Source organism: Apodemus sylvaticus, chromosome 8 (genome assembly GCF_947179515.1).
Source record: "Apodemus sylvaticus chromosome 8, mApoSyl1.1, whole genome shotgun sequence".
NCBI lineage: Eukaryota > Metazoa > Chordata > Mammalia > Rodentia > Muridae > Apodemus > Apodemus sylvaticus.
Genome location: NC_067479.1, coordinates 92,509,464 through 92,531,100, shown reverse-complemented (window position 1 = coordinate 92,531,100; position 21,637 = coordinate 92,509,464). Strand labels below are relative to the sequence as shown.

The 21,637-nt window shown below is 44.6% G+C and overlaps 1 protein-coding gene across 1 annotated transcript in view; it reads left to right on the top strand.

Annotated features, from left to right (window-relative positions):
* The window catches only part of Cacna2d3 (calcium voltage-gated channel auxiliary subunit alpha2delta 3), an 827,632-nt gene that overhangs the window by 751,556 nt on the left and 54,439 nt on the right, over positions 1 to 21,637 (top strand). The window contains exons 30-31 of the mRNA XM_052190624.1: positions 7,823 to 7,885; positions 10,975 to 11,045. Coding sequence (XP_052046584.1) covers positions 7,823 to 7,885; positions 10,975 to 11,045 — 134 coding nt within the window. The remainder of the gene's footprint in view (positions 1 to 7,822; positions 7,886 to 10,974; positions 11,046 to 21,637) is intronic.

Here is a 21,637-nt window from a genome sequence, read left to right as displayed (position 1 = left end):
AGATGAATGGATGGTTGGCTAGATATGTGCATGGCTATTTAAACAGTTTTATAAAAGCAAGAGGTGGTATTTTTCCTACAACTCATACCATGTAGGTACATCCGCACATAAAGACAAATGAAGACACATCTCCTTCTGAGCATGGAAACAGCCAGTGTTTGTTCTTTGACTGATGGTAAGGGTAGCATATGGTGGTATTTAAAAGTATGAGCCATTAAGTTAGACTGTTGAGATTCTGTGACTCTGAAAATAGGTAGCACTGTGATCTTAGACAATTTTCCAAACCCTTCTCTCCCACTGCTTCTTCAACCACACAGTGGGTATAGAAATTTCTAGAGTCACAGGGAAGAAAGTATGGGGAAAAAATGAAAACCTCTACCATGTCTCCTAGAAAAGACACACATTGACTACTGCTGGTCCTAAATCGAACAGGCACCAAACTGTTCCTCCCATAAAGTGGTGGCTCCTGGGCCTGAAGCCCTAGGTGGCAATGGCTCATACATTAGGATACAATAAATGTAGACTGCAATGCCCTCATTAGTACCGTGGTCTTTCTCTTGTGCGTATGGGAGAACCCCATGTCCTAAAGGGTCACATACTTTGAAAAGTAAGCCTTAAACTGATCATCTTTTTAAATTTTGATGCTCATGCCCAATCTGCACTTTGAAATTTTCATCAATTCTGCTTTTGACTATTAAGTTGTGGCTCTAGGCAACCAATTTCCATGTTTTCAATGGAAAGCCAGCCTGCCTTCTCACGTGGACCAAATGCCATTTTTTTTCCAACAAACTCCAGCTATTGCTCGCTCTTTGTATAATTTTTCATTAGCCCCATAGGACTGTCTCCTGTCCTTTCTCTTCCCCAGCTGCCCCCAAATCATCGAGTCCCCCATTGAAATTATCTTCAGGGCTCATTCCGAACCTGTGCTTTGTCTTTGCCACCACAGGGAAAATGGTCCACTTTCTTAAACTGCTCAGACACATGGTGGCTGAGAGACCCTGAAAGTTCTTTGTCTCCCCATTAACACACACTGTACCCCAGCATGTGTGTCCTGTGAAGATGGCTAGGGTATGTGGACATATTTCTACCTCGTAGGAGGACATCTTTAGTTTGCCAGTAAGAGCTGGAAGCATGTGGTTGTCAGGACCCAATCATGGGGATGGAAGAAGGGCTGTAAGGAGTTCCATTCCACCCAGGGTGAGAGTCAGCTACAGAGCCTGTAAAAGAACTATTCAGTACTCATATGTTCTCTTATAATGTGCTGACTGAGTCCTTCTTGGAAGTGTCTGGCTAACCGCCCAGGGCAGCGTAGGAAGACATGGCCTTCATGGCACTTATGGGTAGCAGGAGAGACACACATATCTTTTTTTTTTTAATCAATTGGGATATGTGCTGTGAGGAAACTTATGCACACTGGACAGAGATGACATCTCTGAGGAGGTGACATTTAAATTAGCAAGGATGGAGAACGAAATGACATTGGAGGTAATACCAAGGCATAAAATGTGGACTTTCAGGCAAATAATACTCCTGCAAGGATATGGGGCTGATCAAGGAGGCATGGATGGAAAGGCCACGCCCACCTCCCATTTCTGTATAACCCACAGTCCAGCCACTTTTTGCCCACTTACCTGTCCATCAACTTCTTCACCTATTGACAACACCAGTATTGTGTGAAGACAGAGGAAGGTTAACTAACTGCTGTACTGTGAGAGGCCAAAATCTTCATGACCAATGAGGATCTATGCTCCTTCCAAAGAGACAGAGATTGGTGTGGTCAGTGAGTCACAGGGACTTTCTGAGTCTTGGTAGGAATTTCTTCTGGCATATGAAAGATGTCTTGAATGATAACAGAGCTGAACAGGGCTATATCCTATCAACTAGATGCCTCTATATCTGGAACACCCAGGCTGCTGAGTGGGTAGATTCAAGGGTCCTTTAATGTCAGGTATGAGGAGGGACACAGGTGTGTTTTTGGAGTTACCTGTTTGCAAGCAGTGATTTTTAAAAGATTGTAGCTGTTTTCTCTCTCTCTCTTTCTCTCTCTCTCTCTCTCTCTCTCTCTCTTTTTTTTTTTTTTTTTTTTTTTTGGTATCTGTGCACATACATGTGCACTGCCGGCTCCAGGTTGATGTCAGGAATCATCTTCCTTGGTCTTCTACCTTATTCATTGAGCTATGGTCTCTCAACCAAACTTAGGGCTCATGGATACAGGTAGTCTCCCAAGCCAGCTTGCTCCAGGGATTCCCCATCTCTGCCTTCTGAGGCTGGAGTTATAGAAGAGCTCCCATGCCTGCCCAGCATCTACTTAGGTTCTGGGGGTCTGAGCACCCATCCTCACGCTTGTAAAGCACGCTTGAACCACTGTGCCTTCTCCATATCCAAAAACTTGGTATTAGGATTCGATGGTTGGCTATAAGGAGAAGACACAGCAAGTAACTAGGAAGGCAAGGTCAATCTGCTTCACAGTGATGCACTACGGGTCCTGTTGGAAGACCTAGAGAAAAGGGACTGAGGGGTGATACTTCTATGTGCCAGAGACTCAGAAATTCAGGCCTCGGTTAACACTCAGAAGAAAGATCCCTCCCATTCTCTGTCTGTTTATCTCCCTTTCTCCCCCGCCCCACCTCTCCACTCCTCCACAACCATGTGCACACACAAAACATCAAAATTGTCATGCTGCACAATGCTGAGCTTAAGTGCATTTTGCCAGTCAAAATAAACAGAAGGAATCCTCTCAAAACAGTACAAAGCCCCCTAGCCCCTCACCACACCTCACCCCTTTCCAGGACCTCCTGTTAGAAACTGTACCACACACTTCTTTTTCTGAGAAATGGTAGCACTGTGCCATGAGGATGCTCAGAAGAAGGCTACACGATGGGGGACCAGTCAGCCCTTGGGGGTGGATGTTAGCATGTTATACATTCCTTAAGGTGCTCAGCCTTCCTTTACAGGGACATCCTATCCAGCTTCCCCACTCCCCCACAGAGTAGCGGTAGCTGCCTTACCACTTACTAGGACACCCAGACATTGTTCAAGGTCACACTGATAGGGACACTCAGAGCCTCTGGCTCCAAAGTTCTGGGTGGATAGAGCCTTCCCTTTAACGCTGCAACAGGCACTATGTAAACTCACTCCCCACCATTCCTCCCTTCCAGTTTTTAGTTTCTGATCCCTCACCAGGGTTCCAGAGTAAATGCTGAGTGTGTGCCTCAGTATACCTGAATCAAATTCACTGAGTAAAACTGAATCAGCAAATCATTATAGAAAGATAAAAACAACAAACAAACAAACAAACAAACAAACAAGCCCTTCTTTCTGCCTCTCACTCTCCTTAATCCTATCTCCACATTTTTAGACCTACTTCACCCTACAATGTACAAAGATATCTATGGAGAATATACTCACCCTGTGTCTCTGAGGGTGAACCTCTTGATCTCCTCAAGCCTTGATTCTGTTACTAGATCCTTAGGGACCCGGTGGTGTGCAAACATCGTCCAAGATACCAGGGTTCATTTAGGGGGAGTGACATCAAGGGGACAGGCTAGGGAAACATCCCTCTTCCTTTACACTGGAAAGGCAATTGAATCATATTTATTACTCATCTATGTGGCAAAAACAACTGTTAGACCCAGTTGTGGATGGGCTCTCTCATTCAAAGTGTAGACTCCAGGCTACTGTACCCTGGGTCATAATTTAACTCACAAGTTGCTGACATATAGGTCGTTTGGGCAGTCACAGACACTAAAATCACCTTTCTGTATTTACAGATAGACAACAGAACACTGACTTGTACTCAGAACATAATGATACCTTTTAAGTCCAATGACCTCAGTGAGGGATACCAGAGAGTATAACAGCACTGTAACTTCCCTGGTGACTTCTCAGCCCCAGTGTTGGCAGCACTTGGTTCTTGCCTATCAGAGTAAACAACTCTTCTGATATTCAGCAGATCTTTGAAATTCATACTTGTCCACAAACTAACCCAACAAGGCATATCTCTGCTCCTATCCTGCTATCAGCATGGAAATTGGAAAAAGTACATCTAAAATTGGGAACAAGATATGTGGTCCAAGGAGGAAATAACTATGTCCTCCTGGATCTGAGTCTTCTCAGAGGAAACAGATGTGCTCCCCAGAATGTGCCCAGTTGTGCATGCCAGCGAACTGGACATAGTATGTGATGCTTTATGGAGACTGGACAGCTGGGGCCTTCTGGTTCTTCTTTCTGTCTCTATCTGGTAGAATATAGACTAAATCTGACCATGATCCACAATTGGTTTGTGCTTTTATTGATTCTAGCCTGACTGGCTTGTGTGCCCTCTTCCATAGCTTTTTCCTCAGCTAGTGGAAGGCACACACAGAAAACCCCCTTAGCTATATCTGATTATTCTCTTGGGTTCAGATATTAGTTTGAGAATTACTTTGCTCGGAGATCTTAACAACCTGCCATTAGGGTCATGACCTGACCCAGCAGATCCAAGCACAGTCTCTTTTGGATTTTTGCTTGCTCTTGAAACTATAGCACACCAAGCACCTGGCATGGGGATAGCCTGACTTTTCTGCTTTTGTTGTGGTCCTTTTGTTGCTCTGTGGTTACTCTGGTAGACCAGGTCTGCCTTAACTGTCTATAGGTTAAGTGTTCATTCTTTAAAGGAAGTCTTCCATGAACAAGCAGTATCTAAGGCCCTAATCATGTCCAGGTGTCTTCTGGAAGGTGGAGTAGCCAGCCAGGGTAGGAACAGTAGGTCTGAGGTCAAAGTGCATTGTGCATCTTACACGCTTGCTCATGTGCCCTTCGGACTCTTCTCTGGCCAAGAGGAATTTCCTTACATGGCCATATAGAAGGAAGGCTTATATGAGGCACACTTGCCATTCTTCTTCCTGTTCCTCCTCCTCTTCTCCTCCCCCAACCATATTTAATGGGGAAAAAATCTTTCCGGGAGTCATAGTTTGTTTGCCAGGCTTACCAGTCCTCTTTGTAGATTGTTCAGCTTTTGCAAATTAAAATTTGTAAAGTGGAGGGACTCAGATGGTAAGAAAGTTTTCTGGGCAAATATGAAGATCTGAGTTCAAATCCTATTACCCATGTTAGAAGCCAAGCAGGGGCTGGAGGTAGAGACAGGCTGATCCCCGGAGCTCCCTAGCCCACCAGCTTAGACAACCCAGTGACTTTCTGATTCAGTGAGAGACCTGTCTCAAGCCAATAAGGCAGAAAGCACTACCTTCCTCCGGCCTCAGTGCACATGTGCACATATCCCACACAAATATACCCCACACGCCACAGATACTAGATTAAGAAGCAGCCTGCACCTGGGATGTAGAGCGCTTGCTCTGAGCTCTCCAGCCTAGAAGAGAGCTGGGCTTTGGGAGGACCATGTCACATGCCTAAGATGCTAGCTAGCCTCCTGGTGTGCCACCTTCTTCTAGCTTGTGCTAGCCACTGTGAAGATGATAGAAAGCAAGACCTGCAAGGATCAAATGCTTCATCCAACAGCAAGTTTTAGTGGCACTTTGTTCTGAGAAAGAATTATGGAAATGCATTTATTTTTATAATTCAGGTGTAGTTCCAATTCTATTTTCCAAAGAAACAAATAAGGTAGGGAATAGGGCCAGTGTGGTAATGGGGTGTCTCTTGGTCCCCCCTTTTTTTGGAAACCCATCTTGTTGGAAGCATCTTCTATGCCTCCTCTGTGACAGTTTTCCTTCCAACCCATCCTAATATGTCAGGGACTTCCCATCTGAGGGGACTTTTTTTCTATTTTTTTTTCTATTTTTATTCCTGTGGACTTCATGACATCCTTGCCTCTTTAGATTTCTAGTTGATTTTTATAAAAACAAAACAAAACAAATAAAAATCAATTGCTTTGTCCCTGTATTGTGTTGGCTAGTATTTACAATATTAGACAAAAAAATAGATCAGAGATTAAACAATGATATTGGGGGATGTTTGAGTTAGAATTAATTATCTAAGTAGGAAATTGAGGCAGAAACTGTGGGAACATCAGACTCCCTGTGCCATTGGGAGGAAATGGCTCATCATTAAATGTACATGGAATCCAAGTCTGTACTCAGTACACATCAATTGAGGGGCATGGGTTAACATCATGACATTGTATGGATGTGGATCTACCCATATGACCCATTGTTAGCAGAGTAGTGCCCATAGCAAACAAACCCAGTGCTGATGTTCAGGATAACTTTCTACAACAACAGACATGTAAAAAGTACAGCCACTAAACTCAACACTTACAGCACACTGAACTGTAACTCGGGTAATCTAAGAGCTAAGTTTTAATCATCTTCATTTTAACCAAATTCCAACTAAATTTCAAAACAAACCCACAGAGAGCCTGTGGCTACCATTTCAGAGGCACAGCTTTAGGAGATGGCTTCTTGAATGCTGTCTGCTAAGAAGACCTAGAGTTTATTGTGATCACTACCAAGATGGAGTTAGTGTCCCTAAAGCCAAGAGCTTCTGCAGCAACAAGAGTGTGCATGGGTGGGATGCATCCTTCTGACCCCTCAGATAAATGGATTCAAGTTCTGCCTCTCATCTAAGTACACAAGTCTGCTGTACAGAGCTTTGACTGTGCACTGGGAAGTGGTGGTACAGGCCTTTAATCAGGGAGACAGAGGCAGGCTGATTTCTATGAGTTCAAGGACAGCCCGGTCTACAAAACAAGTTCCAGGATGGCCAAATCTATTACACAGAGAAACCCTGTGTAGAACCCCCACCTTCCACCACCCCCCAGCCCCCCCTCATTAAAAAGAGCTATAGCTGTTCTTTCATGTCTTGTCCAAGCCCAGCACAGACCAGCCCTTGGCTAGAAAGATGAGCCAGATCTTCCTTCCTGACCCTCACTGCTGTCCTTTCATGCCTGACAGAACCCAACCCTGTGTCGAGGAGGTCAGTGTCCCAGCAAAGGCCAGCCCCATGGTGGCCCGGAGCTAAGCGGAATTTAGCTCAGGGTAAAGATATGTTACAAATTAAACGTTGCTGTCGGTACGTAAAGCTGCAATAAATAGAAACTGAGTTACATCAAGGACGGAATTAAGCCTTAAGTTTAAACTCCACAGCACTGTAATTAAAACTTCGCCTGTAGCAAGCCATTCACGGGAGATTAAAGGATCGTGGGGGAAGCAGAGGTTTGTTTGGCTTACCTTGCCCCCCACAATTTATAAGTCTGAGCTACCAAAAAGCTAGGAGCCCTGCCCCCACATCCAGCTCCCAATTAAAAACACAGTTTGAAAACCTTTAGGAGGCCTGAGGGGCCCCTTTTACAGAAGGCGGCCCCTTCCCCCATGCCTCAGTCCATGAACAAATTAAAAAGTATTACCTGGTCCCCTGATGGTCCCCGAGCTGGCACGGTGTTTTCATTAATACATCATTAGAGTAATCACATTGTTCTGGCATATTTGGGTTTCCAAATGGCCGGTGCTGCAGCCACTCCAAGTAAAAGCCTGGGGCCTCTGAACACTTTCTTCCTGGGAAATGGTCAGGTCCCATAAAGAGAAAACAGAAGACAGACTTTAATTCAGCCTTTTCTGAGCATAGCCACTGTATCCCAATCCCAAGCTTTCAAGGTCAGTTCTCTTCTTTGTTTCCTTCCTTCAGTGTCCTGAGTTTTGCAGACTCAACCGTGAGGTTAGTGTAGCCATGACCCTAATTCACAGAGCCAACAAGTATTTTCAATTCCTGGGATTCAATTCCCCTCCCCAACACAGGGATTGACTGGGGGAGTCTCTCAGACTGGAAAGACATCTTTCTGTGTAAAGACGGTCTGAGGCCTGGAAGTAAAGTGTGTGTTCTGATTTTCTAGACTGTGAACTGTTACCTCATAGACAATAACGGATTCATTCTGGTGTCCGAAGACTACACACAGGTGAGTGAGGAGGCCTCCAGCTCCCTGTGAAGGGATAATTCAGATGGCACTGGGTTCCCCAAGTAGAGACAAACTATGGAGTTAAGACTTGGAGATGATGGCAAAAGCATATTATAAACTGAATTTCTCTCTGAACCTTATGTCTCACCTCAAAGCTGCCAGAGAGGCTGAGTCCAGCTCCTGTTTCTGCACTTATAAAGGTCAAACTCATGGAATTCTTTGCTTCAGAGTTGTTTGGGCTACAAAAGCAAGTTTGTATGAGGCTGGGGCGAGCGTTCACTGGGTAAAGGACTTGCTTCAGTTCAAATCACAAGAACCCACGTAAACTGGGTGCCACAGTGTGCACCTGAAGTCACAGCATTCCTTTGGTGAGATAAGAGGCAAAAACAGGCAAGTCCTGGAAGTTTGCATATGTAACTAACAAAGAATGACAGTCTCTACAAAGGGAAAAGGCAGCCAACAACACCTAAGGTTGACCTCTGTTTTCCATACTGATGCTGTGGCAAACATGGGTGCACACACATACACACACACATACACATACACACACATACTAACTTACAAAGTTGTGGGTGCACACACACTTGCTCACACATGAACACACGTATAGTAAATTACAAACATGTGCATGCACACACATATACTTGCTCACATGTGTACACACACATACCCACACATGTACATACACATATGCACACACACACACACACACACAAATCCTCTTTAAAAATCATCTGAAATGCTTCAGGAATCAATGATTTGATAGGTCCATCCATGCTCAATGAAATAGTTCAATGTTTTCTATATTGAGATCTGTAAAATCCAGGCATAGAGATGAGTTCATTTTCGAAACAGTAACTTCAGAAAATGAGGACTTGAAATCTATTTTTGCTCTTCTCCCTGAGAGGGTTTAAATGCACTCTAGACTCCCGGTGCCCAGGCTGGTGGGCATCGGGCTACTAGTGGCACTGGATAAAATGAATGAGCCCATGAAAGAAGACCAGCTTCTGAGACAGCTGAAAAGGCCACCAGCCTAAGGACACACGGGTTCTGACCCAGAGGAACATGGACCCAAAGTCCTCCCTCAGGAGCAGCTTCTGTAATTCTACCCTAGCCACACAGGGCTGAGATGAGTCTTGGTTCTGGACTCAGGAAAGATGGAGTACCTGTCTTCCTACAGCAAGCCGTGGCCTGGCCAGGAAACTACTCGGAAAGCCATGGCTTCTTCAGGAAACCTTTCTCTCTCTGTGAAGTAGGGAGCCTGCCAGCCTGCTCGGCTCAGGCTTGTTTGATGTTGTCTGGCTTCCTGCCCCCCAATTAGGATAATTCTTCTCTATCTAACAACCAGTTCCATTGACACTAGCATATTTACGCACATGAATATAAGTGCCCTTCTTGCTCATAGCACCTACACAGGCCCACAGAATGCCTACAGAACTTGTGAGCATTTCTAAATTCCCCTGAAGTGGAAAGGAAGTGCTTGATGTTCAATAAGAGAAATGGTTCCTTCCTTCTAGTCTCCTTCCTGCTTTTTTTTTTTTTTTTTTTTTTGGCTCAAGTGCAGAAACATTCTCTCTTCCTCCCTCTCCCTCCTTCCCCTTCCCTCTCATCCTCCCTCTCCCTCCTTCCCTCCTTCTTCCCTTCCTTCCCTTCTCCCCCTTCCTTCTCCCTCACTATGAACCCTGGAAGGTATGATCAAGGTCACTAAGCTAAGCTTGATGGAAGTGAGGTTTGGTTAGCACCCTGTTACCTAAGGAATAAAAGTGTTTCCTCTCTTATTGTAAGGCCACCTTCCTCCCCTCACAAGCTGTATACCCAGAGTAGAGATGGGGCTTCTCCATGGCTCTGCACTGGCTCATTCTGGGATGCTGGCAGAGGAAGGCTGCCAATGAAAGCCTGACTCCTTTACAGTGCTGTGCCCTCGCTCTTGGGACCCTTCTAGCTCAGTGCCTCCAAAAATCTGGAGAGTATGCAGGAGGAGGTTAACCCTTCATTCCATCATGCAAAGTTTGCAAATCTCATCAAAGCAAGAATTACACATGCCAAAGCTTTAGTGTAGCAATGTCCCAAAGGGAACACCAAGTCCAGGGATAGGCCATTAGAGACACGTTTAGCGATGTTGTCTCTCCAAGGACCTATGCAGGTCTTATTCTTAGTTACTATATTAACAACCCGTAGACAAAATGAGTACGTTCTTTGAAAGGTGGTTTTGAGAAAGGATGTCTTCTTGATTTTAAGAACTGTATAAGGCTGAACAAATGGACTCTTTTAGTTCTCTGAGCAGGTCATCTAGGCATTATAAACCATTATTTTATCACTGATTTGGAAGCACTTCCAGGGCTCAGTTTTTCTGTATGATGTAGCATTTTAATCAGAAGGGATTACATACAGATTAACGCCTAAACTGTTTAAGTATATATGTGTGGTATGTATGTGTGTGTGCAGGTGTGTGTGCACGCATGCTCTTTTGTACACACATGTGTTTTTATTTCTGCCTTAAGCACATGTTATGCAGCATCCTCCATGAACTGTGGACACATCCCCATCTGCTCACTGGCTTTGTAAGACCACGGCTGCTGTGACTGCTTCAGCCATTCCCATTTTCTTGTAACAGTAATCTTAAAAGCCTGCCTCTGCTCTGCTTTAGCTCCCAGATACACATGCTTACACACACACACACACACACATGTCCCCACACACATAAACACACACATACACACACACATACATGCCCCCACACACATACATACACACATAAACACACACACATACATGCCCACACACACATACATTCACACATAAACACACACATATACATGCACACATATACACACACACACATGCCCACACACACACATACATACACACATATACACACATATACATACACACATAAACACAGACATACACACACATGCCCACACACACATACATACACACATAAACACACACATATACATACACAAATACACACACACACATACATGCCCACACACACATACACACACACACACACACACACACACCTGCCTGCTTTTTTTCTCTGCTGCTTCTACCCTTCCTCACATGCCTTCTTGTCTTCCCTACAGACTGGAGATTTTTTTGGTGAGGTCGAAGGAGCTGTCATGCACAAGTTGTTAACAATGGGCTCCTTTAAAAGGTAAGGATTAGATGGTGCTCTCTGTTTACCTGAGTAAGATAGGCCAAGGTCAAATGAAGCAACCCTGGACTGACCCTAGAGCCAATCCCACTTGTTTGCACACTTCAGAACTCTGCACTGAAATTCCATACCTTGCATGCGTGCTGGTCTTACAGATTCAGCTCATCACAAATTTTCTGTCTGTTCAGCACTGGGTGGATCAGAGGGCGGTACTGACATGTGAATCAGCAAAGTCAGTTGATTCTGTCACCAAGGAAGAGGAGAAAAGTTTCTGCCTGTGCAGAAATTGGGGATGGATTTGTTCCAAAGGTAGGGGGCACTCCTTGGCAGTTGGGAGCTTGGGAATGGAAGATGGTATTTTGAGATGTATTGCTACAATGTTTTAAAATGAAGAGAAGCTTCCTGGGGCTTTCTGCTGACCATAGGATTGAAGTCTACTGGTAGAAACATGGATGTGGCTGAATGTCATAGGAAACAGGCTGTCACTTGGGCAGAGGTTGGGTGGGACAGCTTCTCCTTGGCCCCATGTTCTTCAAGGCTATACCAACCATGCTTCCGGGTACACGAAGGTCCATGAGGAAAGCCTGGGATGAGTTTTAGGGCCTCTTCTAGGAGTTGTTCCTGGTCTTGGCCTCCCAGAAGTAATAGGGGCCTTTGAAGTTGAGCTTCCTTGGATGTATTTGAGGCTCTTAAGTATATAATAGCAGGAAGTGCAGGGGTGGCCCTGCAGCTCTCCTGTGAGATCCATGGCACCCCCATGCTAGGATACTTCATGACTTTTCCTGTGGCAGAAGCCAGCCAACAGGAGAAACTGAGCACTGTGCTAAGAGTGGGGAATTACAAAAGGATGCACCAGTATTAGAACCTCCATAGCTTATTTGTGCCAGTGTGGGGGAAGAAATGCTATAAATGTGTCAGGAGGCCAGAATTTCTGCCATCTCTAAAGCTCTCATACCTGGAGGCTTGCGGAGCAGATATGTACCCCTGCCTAATTCCAGCTCAGTGAAGAGGATATCTATCTTGACAGGGTTCATTCTCAGCCAGGCCTGGCTTTGAGCTGTTCTAGAATTTTCTGTGATTTTCTACAGTCTTCCCAAATGAGCTCCTGGAGGGTCAGCTATAGGAACACAGCCACTTCTATCTGTATTTCTATCATTGTACACATTTGTGTAATGTCAACTTGTTTCTCAATTCTGAGGGTCAGGAGACACAAGATGAAGAATAATCATACATATGTTTCTCATTTAAAAAAGTATATTTTTCAACTTCTTTAACAACTGCTCCCCCCCCCCACTTTCTCTTGTATGTTTGTTTTAAATTGGTGGGAGAAAGAGAAAACTGTACTGGAATTTTAAGGGTTTGCTCTCCTCCTTGATGTGGGATAAGTATGGTTGGCATGAATCTAGAACTTGCTTTTATTGTCACCCTAGCCAAGCTCTTTGAACAAAAGAAAGGGCTACAGGCCTGATTGGGTTAGGACAGGAACTAATGCCCACTAGGAGCTGCATGAGAGGCCCCATGTGTTTTGTCAGAGGGCTCCCTCCCTGGGGCAAAGGGAACAATGAAGAGATGGATTTTGGAGTAACACACACTAAGGTCAAAGCTAGACTCAAACATTGACTAGCTGCATAACTTAGAATATGTCAACTTACTTAACCAAGCCTGAGTTCTTGAGTGGAACATAAAGATGATTATGAATCAGGCCCAAGGCTGGCCGGCAGCGCTGGTGAGATGAAATGACTGTGATGTCCTCAACCCATGCCCAGTGTCTACTGAAAGCTCAGTAATTGCTAGCTGCCGTGATGGTTATCGACCTTGGATCAGCCATGGCTTTGTGTGTGGCACCAGTTGATATAGTCTTTCTGACACCTTCTGATGGCTCTTAACACTTGAAATTAGACACAGGTGCCAATACCCTTTCTCCGTCGGGTACCCATCCCTTCCACCATTCCTTATTTTCAGGAAAAAATAAGACTAACAACTCTTCCATGTGAGAAGGATGTGGATCTCAGAAACAGTGGAAGGAGGTAATTAGAGGAAACTTCTGGCCCTCTGGGGCAGACCTCCCCCTCCCCACCTGCAAGCTGAATCACATTACTTTAGAGGCATGGTCTGCTTTGGTGGGACAAAGGGCAGCGTGTCTAGCTTGCCTTTCTCTTTGGTACCTTGGATGCTGCTGTTGGCACAAGTATTTTCTTTTTGATCAACCTCTATTCTTTAATGAATATCATTCACTAGAGACAAGGTCATCTCCAGCAGTGAGCTAGAAGACAGACATCTCCCATACCTCCACCAGCTTTCCCTTTGGCTATTTCCCAAGTTGGACCTTGTAGCTCCACTATCTGGGGAGCAATGGGTTTCTATAATTGTTTAGGTTCAACTTTAACAAGTTAAGTATCACCTAGGAAATTGCTGAAGGCGTCTCTGAGTGTCTCTGTGGGTGTTCCCAGAGATATTATGAGGGTTCTAACCTAGTCAGTGGATTCATCCCTTGATTAGTTCATAAGAGGCACCATTATTATTGGCTGCTAGCAAGTGGGAGGATGGGAGCAAGTAGGCTATCGGCGTTATGTTGCTTGGAGACATAACGTTCCTTGGCTCCTTCCTATATTCCTTTACTGTGCTTCCTGGCTCTCTTCATGTGAGCTGCTCCATTCCATCATGTACTTCCTACCATGCTGGATTGAACTTTCTGAAGCCATGAGCAAAAATAAATCCTTCATCTACTAATTTACTTTTCTCCGTATTTGATTGCAGCAATGCAAAAATCTGACACTACATTTAACTAAATGGCAATGGGCCTTTCTTTGTTCTGTTTTCCCCACTTGTCTGGTGGCCGTGGTTCACAGCAATTCCATCAGAAGAAAATAATATCCACTTTTGAGTCTGTGATATTTTGAGCCTTGGATTTCTGTGAATAATTAAACTACTTATAAGACTTGTAAGGCAGCGGCCTGTGAAATCATTTAAGGGCCAAACTAATTGCTGTTGGTTACTTTAGCTGAGTCTTTGGCCTGAATATATCCCACCAGCTTCTCTGTGATCTAAAGACCAAGAACAGATGCATCAGTAGTGTAGGAGATAAAGAAAAAAATAGAAAATGGCCTCTTTCAAACACCTGCTACAGCTGAGCTGGATTGGACCATCATCTTCCTCCTGTCTGTCTGTCTGTTCTTCTACTAGAGGAAGAAAGGCAGACCAAAGAAAGGAAGAAAAAATAATAAAATTATTAATTATAGTATTATTTAATAAAATAAAAGTAAAAATAACTTATTGTTAATTTCCTCTTAAAGTAAATGTTATTATCCATTTATCCTTCCTCTCCTTTACTCTCCCTCATTCCTTTCCTCTTTGGTTAATGTGGTTCACAGTACATCTTGTGCATGTCTTGCTAGATCAGAAAGAAAGGCAGGGCCATACCCCTCACGACCCACACCTAGGTCTCATGTCTCAGGTAGACCAGAACTCCCAAACAGTGTCATCAGCTGCCAACCACATGCTCAAGCACATGAGCCTGTGGGAGACATTTCCCTTTCAAACCAAAGCAGGTATGATAGGATCGATCTTTGATGGTGATTTCCCTCCCAGGCACCTCAGTGGGTCTCTCTAGGAGAGTGTTCCTCAACCTTCCTAATGTGGCTACCCTTTAATACAGTTCTTTATGCTGTGGTGACCCCAACCATAAAATTATTTCTGTTGCTACTTCATAATTATAATTTTACTACTGTTATGAATCATAATGTAAATATTGGATAAGCAGGATATCTGATATGAAAGAGTCACTGGACAAATCCACACACAAGGGGTCATAACCCACAGTCTGAAAACTGCAACTCCAGGATCTCACATGCTAAGTAGAGCAAAATACCAGATACACAGGCAAAAGTGAGGAAATGCAAGCTTCATCTCAGGAAGAGCAGCCACAACAGAAATTTCCTCTTTCCTTCCTTCTCATTTTACAGTGTAGCCCACACTGCCCTTGAAGCCAGCCTCCAAAGTACTGAGATTATAGGTATGCACCTCCCTGTCCCACACAGATCATTGTTCTTAGAACCTTCCCACAACTTCCTGAAACAGGACCAGTGATCCAGTAGTCATGGGCAAACTAGAGATGTTAGACTTTTGCTCAAGAGTTTGTAGGCATTTGTCAGCAGTGCATTAAAGGGTTGATTCAGGCTACAGGCCCAGGGGCCAGCCTCAAGGATAAATACATCACACACACATATTCTGTAGATGGAGATGACCAAGCTTGAAAAGACCAAGAAGTTAGCCCATGTCTCTGTAACAGAGCTGGGTTCCAGCATTATGTAGTGTGGACACATGACTCCAACATCCTGTAGGGTAGACACAAGACTCCAGCATTCTTTAGGATGGACACAAGACCAGCATCCTGTAGTATCGACAGACATCTCTGCCCTCTTACTTGGCCTTCTACAGTAATGCTGTGCTATGTGACGATCTAGCAATGTACAGAGGTAAAAAAGAAGGTGCCACCTCAGCAGTGTCTTATCTGGAGAGCAGAATTTGCAGGCTAGGAGACCAGCTGAGTGAGGAGATCACTCAGTTGAAATTAACAAATCCTCTGACCTGCCATGCCCGCAGGCTGTACTTTTCTTTATCTTATATGTCACTCTGTGCCAGCTCTGCTTTTTGTGTTGCAAACAGAGAACTTCAAATGCGCTTTTGATCTTATCACTTATAGTAAGTGGGCTCCCTGGCTGGTGACTCACTGGGGGTGGCTTGTGCTGCCTGTTTTCTTTTCCACTCAAGCTCCTGTCTAGTAAAAGCCTTAAACTTGCATTTTTCAGAATAGGTACTCTGTATCTCTCTGTCATCAGCCATGACCTTGTCCCTTTCATAACTGCACTAGAATTCATAGGTTTCCTTCTCCCCCAATCTAACTTCCAAGGATGCTAATGCAAATTACTACATATTCAGGGATAATAAATGATAGTCACTTGTAGGAAAAGGTTGAAGAAGTTTTTGGTTTGTTTGTTTCTCCTTCCTTGGTGCTGGGATTATTGGCATAAGGTACCATGCCCAACAGGTTCCAAGTCCTTGACAGTGCCCCTGTGATACTCTGTGTTAAAGTAAGACTTCAGGTTGAACAATAGATTTGCAATCATGTGGCTATGCACCTGTCTCTAAGTTTCTCTGTGTATAACTTACTTCCTCACTAGAGACCTGGATGCTTTGGGGAGCTATTGTCTAAGAAAGTAACATCAGCCCTTCATGAAGGGATCAAACCATGGATATCTTGTCTGTTGCTTAACTGGAATTCTGGGATTCCACTGTACACCTTGAATGCTAATGGAGGGGTCAGGACGTTTATACTTCAGTGTCTGACAGGGTTAAAGCAAGTCATGTGAGCATGCACAGCTATGCTCAGGGTTCATCCCAAGAGATTCGTCTTACATTGGTGGGGGAAAGGAGCCCCAGCATGTGTGCATCGTAAGTGCCTCTGTGTGGTTCTCAGGTACAGCCCGTCATTGGTCAAAGCCAGTGTCAAGAACCACTGAGCAAAAAGCACCCAGGCACCAGTCTCAAAGTTCCTGCATAGGAGTTGCCTGAGTCTTTTGTAGGTTTCTCTTGAAATCATTTTTTTTTCCTTTTATCAAAATGGTCTAAATAAAGTCCTCAAATAGTCATAAACAAGAGCTGAATGGGATGGTGTAAGATATGTCCCTAACTTGAAGGTGTATTTGTATTATAGACTGTGCTCAGAAGCTTGGGATACTCTGTCAATGTAGGACAAGCTCCTTGTAGAAAACTTACATGTGTGTACCCGCGCACGCACATACACACACACACACACACACACACACACACACACACACACACACGGCTGATGTCACCAAGCCAAGGTGGGGGTTAGTGCATAAGCAGCTGCCATATTCCATGTCTTCTATTCCTTCTTTTTTCCTATCTTTGCATCTTCCTTTTGTCTGTCTGTCTGCCTGCCTTTTGCTCTTTCTTTCTGTTTTTGTTTTATTTTTCAAAACAGGATTTCTCTGTATAGCCCTGGCTATCCTAGAACTCTCTCTGTAGACCAGGCTGGCCTTGAACTCAGAGATCCATCTACCTCTGCCTCCCAAGTGCTGGGATTAAAGGTGTGCACCACTGCCCTCTCTTCCTCCTCTATCAAGTTGATTACTTTCTGCTTAAAAAGACCTCAGAACTCCTTGAACCTCTACCCGTTAGTGAGTTGTTTCGGTTATTTTCCTAACCACTGGGATAGAATACTTAACAGACCCAACTTAATGGGGGAGGAGGAAGAGGGGAAGGGTGGAAGAAGAGGAGGAAGAGGGGAGGGGGCTGACTGGTACCTTCAGCTCATGGTAAGGGAAGCATTCTGGCTGCAAGTCTGGTTAAGGTGTTTCACAGTACATCTTGTGCATGTCTTGCTAGACCAGAAAGAAAGGCAGGGCTATACCCCTCACGACCCACACCGGTACCCTGTGCCCTACTACCTAGGCCTCATGTCTCAGGTAGACCAGAACTCCCAAACAGTGTCATCAGCTGCCAACCACGTGTTCAAGTACATGAGCCTGTGGGAGACATTTCCCTTTCAAACCAAAGCAGGTATGATGGGATCGATCTTTGATGGTGATTTCCCTCCCAGGCACCCCAGTGGGTCTCTCTAGGAGAGTGGTCCTCAACCTTCCTAATGTGGCTACCCTTTAACACAGTTCTTTATGCTGTGGTGACCCCCAACCATAAAATTATTTCTGTTGCTACTTCATAATTATAATTTTGCTACTGTTATGAATCATAATGTAAATATTGAATAAGCAGGATATCTGATATGAAAGAGTCACTGGACACATCCACACACAAGGGGTCATAACCCACGGTCTGAAGACTGCAACTCCAGGATCTCACATGCTAAGTAGAGCAAAATACCAGATACACAGGCAAAAGTGAGGAAATGCAAGCTTCATCTCAGGAAGAGCAACCACGACAGAATTTTTAGCAGATTATCAAAGAAACATGGCATGGTCTCCCATCTGCTACTTCATCTCTTTCCCCTCCCACCTGAAAAGGACCCTCCTGAGTCCCAGTGAATTGGGCAACCACTGCTTAGATATGAAGTGCCACTTGTAAAGGACAAGTGTAACTTGGAGGATATTTGAACCAGGGAGATGGAAGCCAACACTAAACAAGTTTGTGTTGTTTTGAATAAGAATGGCCCCCATAGACTTGTGTGTTTAAATGCTTGGCCTATAGGGAGTTGTGCTATTAGGAGGTATGGCCTTATTGGAAGAAGTGTGTCACTGTGGAATTGGGCTTTGAGGTCTCAAATGTATTTAAACTACACCCAGGGTGACACACACAGTCTCATTGCTGCCTGTGGATCAAGATAGAAAACTCTGGGCTCTGCCCCCAGGACCATGTTGGCCCTTATGCTGCCATGCTCTCTCCATGACAGTGACGGATGAAGCCTCTGAAACTGTAAGCCAGCAGCAATGGTGAAGCTCCATACAGAGCCCAAGGACTCCATAGCAGTTTGGAACCAGGTACAACATCCATCCTCACTGCAAGATATGAGAGTGGTGGTGTTGATCAAGTGCCAGGGACTTAAGGGTTTGCCCTCGGATTTTTGCTCTTATCAAATAGTCTCATGGTTTCTGGGAAGGCCAGGGCTGGACTTCATTTGTTCTTCAAGCATCTAATTCTGCTTGAAACCAGAAAGAACCAACATGGATATACCTGGTTTATAGTTTATAAGGAAATGGGCCATGGGCAAATAATTTTAGTGTTTTCAAACTGTCCATGGAAAGTATCTCTGTCAGCTATTTTCCCATCCTGCTCCCTTTTCCCCCTTTTACTGCCATTATGTACAGTGTGTGTGTGTGTGTGTGTGTGTGTGTGTGTGTGTGTGTGTGTTGAGGTGGTAGTGGTGGTTTTCTTTATTTCTGTGCCTAGATTTTTCATTCTCTTCTACCCACTCCAGAACCTCCACCATGTTTACCCAGAATCCTTTGCAATTAAAATCACTTTCTAAGTGGTGAGTCATCAAGGTAGATTTGAAAATGGAAAGCCTTCTTCCCTCTGGCTATTAGGGAGCTAGGAGCTTTCCCAGTCTTCAGAGATCCTGTTACATTCCAGCCCACACAACCCCAACACAGAACTGAGTGAGTGAGAAAGGAGAAGGGAGTTCTGCTGAGATGGGATCTCCTTTCATGCTGACTGCCTCGGCAAAGCCTGAAGCATAGCAGCACCTGGAATGAATGTAATGGCTCCTTGGCTTCCTGTTGGCTTAGCCACTTCCACAGAAGTATGCTTTGTCAGAGGTGACATTGAAGGGGGTGAGGAGACAGACTGGCTTGAACCAGTGTGTTTCAGGGCCAAACTTTCTGGATTGCAGAAACGTGAAGATTCCAACAGACCACTCTGTAAACCTCATAGTGCTGCTGTAGCAACAGCAGTGGCTGCCTTGGTCTTCCTCATCTGGGCGGCCTGCCTCCATATCAAACACGGACTCTAGGCGACACATCACATGCCTGCCCTTGATTCATGTTTTGTCTCAAGAGCTAGTGGAGTTTTCCAGGGTGCCCAATTATTTGGGGGACCTTAAATGTTATCCAGCATGAGCCCACTTTGTTTGTAAGAAACACAGCTTTGTTTTCTAACTTTCCTCCCATTGGCTTTTAAACACAAAGGTGTCTGGTGGTACAGGAAAGCTGTGGACCAGCCACTGTTTCTATAATTCAGGTTGGCAGAAAGGGGACTCACAAACATTTGAAAAAACAGGTTTAATATTTGTTCACTAAAATTTACTTAAATTAAATCAAGCATTTATTAAGTAGCCTCCCTTGCAATACTTCTGCTCAATTAGATGGCCTCACCACACTCCCATGGTAGTGTGATGGGCAAAGTCAACAAGGAGATACTTGGGTATTGCTTATCAACAGAGTAAGTACCTAGGCATTGGGAGGAAACTAACCCTGCCTCCTCCAAACCCGGCCTACTGCAGTTTGCTTTATTCTTATAGTTCCTCTGAAGAATGAGTCCAACTTCCAATGATCTCCACTTCAAAAATCCTCAAGGAATAGTCTACGGCTTCATCTTCTGGTGCACCCAATAATTGAAGGGACTATTGGGAGGCAGTGGGGCTATGGGGGGGGGGGGTGAGGCCTCATTAGAGGAAGGGAGTCATCCTTAGAAAGACAGATCTTGGCCCATCCCCTCCTGGTAGTCTCCGCCTCCTGGATGCCCTGCTGCAAGCAGTATTGGTTTCCTACTCTAGGAACCCATTCTGTGCCCCTGACATTGGGGAGAATGCCAGAAATTCCTGGGAGAAAATAACAGCTTTGGTCTTTTGGATACCATTAGCACCTGACAAAGGGAGGTGGTAACTTAGTGAAGTCAATCAGCTGTGATCCCAGTGCACTGCCTCCTGGGTAACGCAGCAACACACAGCCTGCGGAGTGTGTGCCTCAACTAAAGCTTGTGCTGAGTGATCTGCGGTTAGACGACATGAGAGCAACGGGGCCTGGGTGAGGTAAATTCCTGGCTCCCATAGGAGTGTGCCATGTGGAAATTACAGTGTTCTGTGAGGAGCCGCTTTAGTGGACAACCAGCTTGATGACGGGTTGTGGGGCAGGAGAGACAGCCCTCCCTTCTTTAAAAATGTCCTGTGTTCATGCGTCATGGTCATGCCCTTCCTTGCAAGAGTGACCACTACCCAGAGCATGCTTTCTAGCTCAACAGGGAAGACATTTGTAGATGCTACTTTAGGTCAGTCACTTTGCTTCTTAGAGGTTTAGATTAAACATTGCTTAGTTATACCCCAAGATGGGCCTTAAGTAAGTTTCTTGGGTCATTCTTTTATGGATATATTTATAAATATTAAGCTGTTTCAAGGTCAGTTTTAGGCAAGGGGTAAGGGACACTACCATGTCCCTTATTATATAGGCAAGTTTCCTGGACTTGTGGAATAAATGTTTGTCCCACAGTTGCTAAGCGGACTAAATGAGCTCAGCTTACCACTTTAAAATTCAACCTGCTAAATAATAGAAAAAAATATTGCTTGGATGGGATCTTTTTTTCTTGGTAGAGAAAACAAAACAAAACAAAAACATAACAAACCAACAAAAACCAGTAACATCAAAACGGCTATTAAAAAGTCGATTATCCTGTCCAGGGTGCATGGCAGGCTTTGAGCGGCTGCTTTGAGCTGCTGCTTGGGACAGGGTGCCTGCCTCCTTCACAAATTTCAAAGAGCCCCCATCTAGGGAGTGGGTTGCTGCTAATGACAAGGTCTTAGGCTGTGGACAACCGTGGTTGAAGTGGTCTGGGGATGAAGTCATGGGAATTAAAGCATGTTATCTGTCATGAGGCTAAATTCCCAGAGCTGAGCTCCACAGGGCTGCACACGGTCTTGGGCTAGGCACAATTCTTTGGGCTTATTTTAGAGCTGAATGAAAGCAGGCAATTATCATGTTCTCTGACTATAATCAGCAAAACAGGATGCAGGTAGCCACAAAGTGGAGTTATTTAAAACAGTAAAAAAAAAAAATTCCAAAAGAGCAATATTCTCAAAGTCTCCTTTTGGCCAGCATGTGGAGAAGACAGGGAAGGCTGATTCT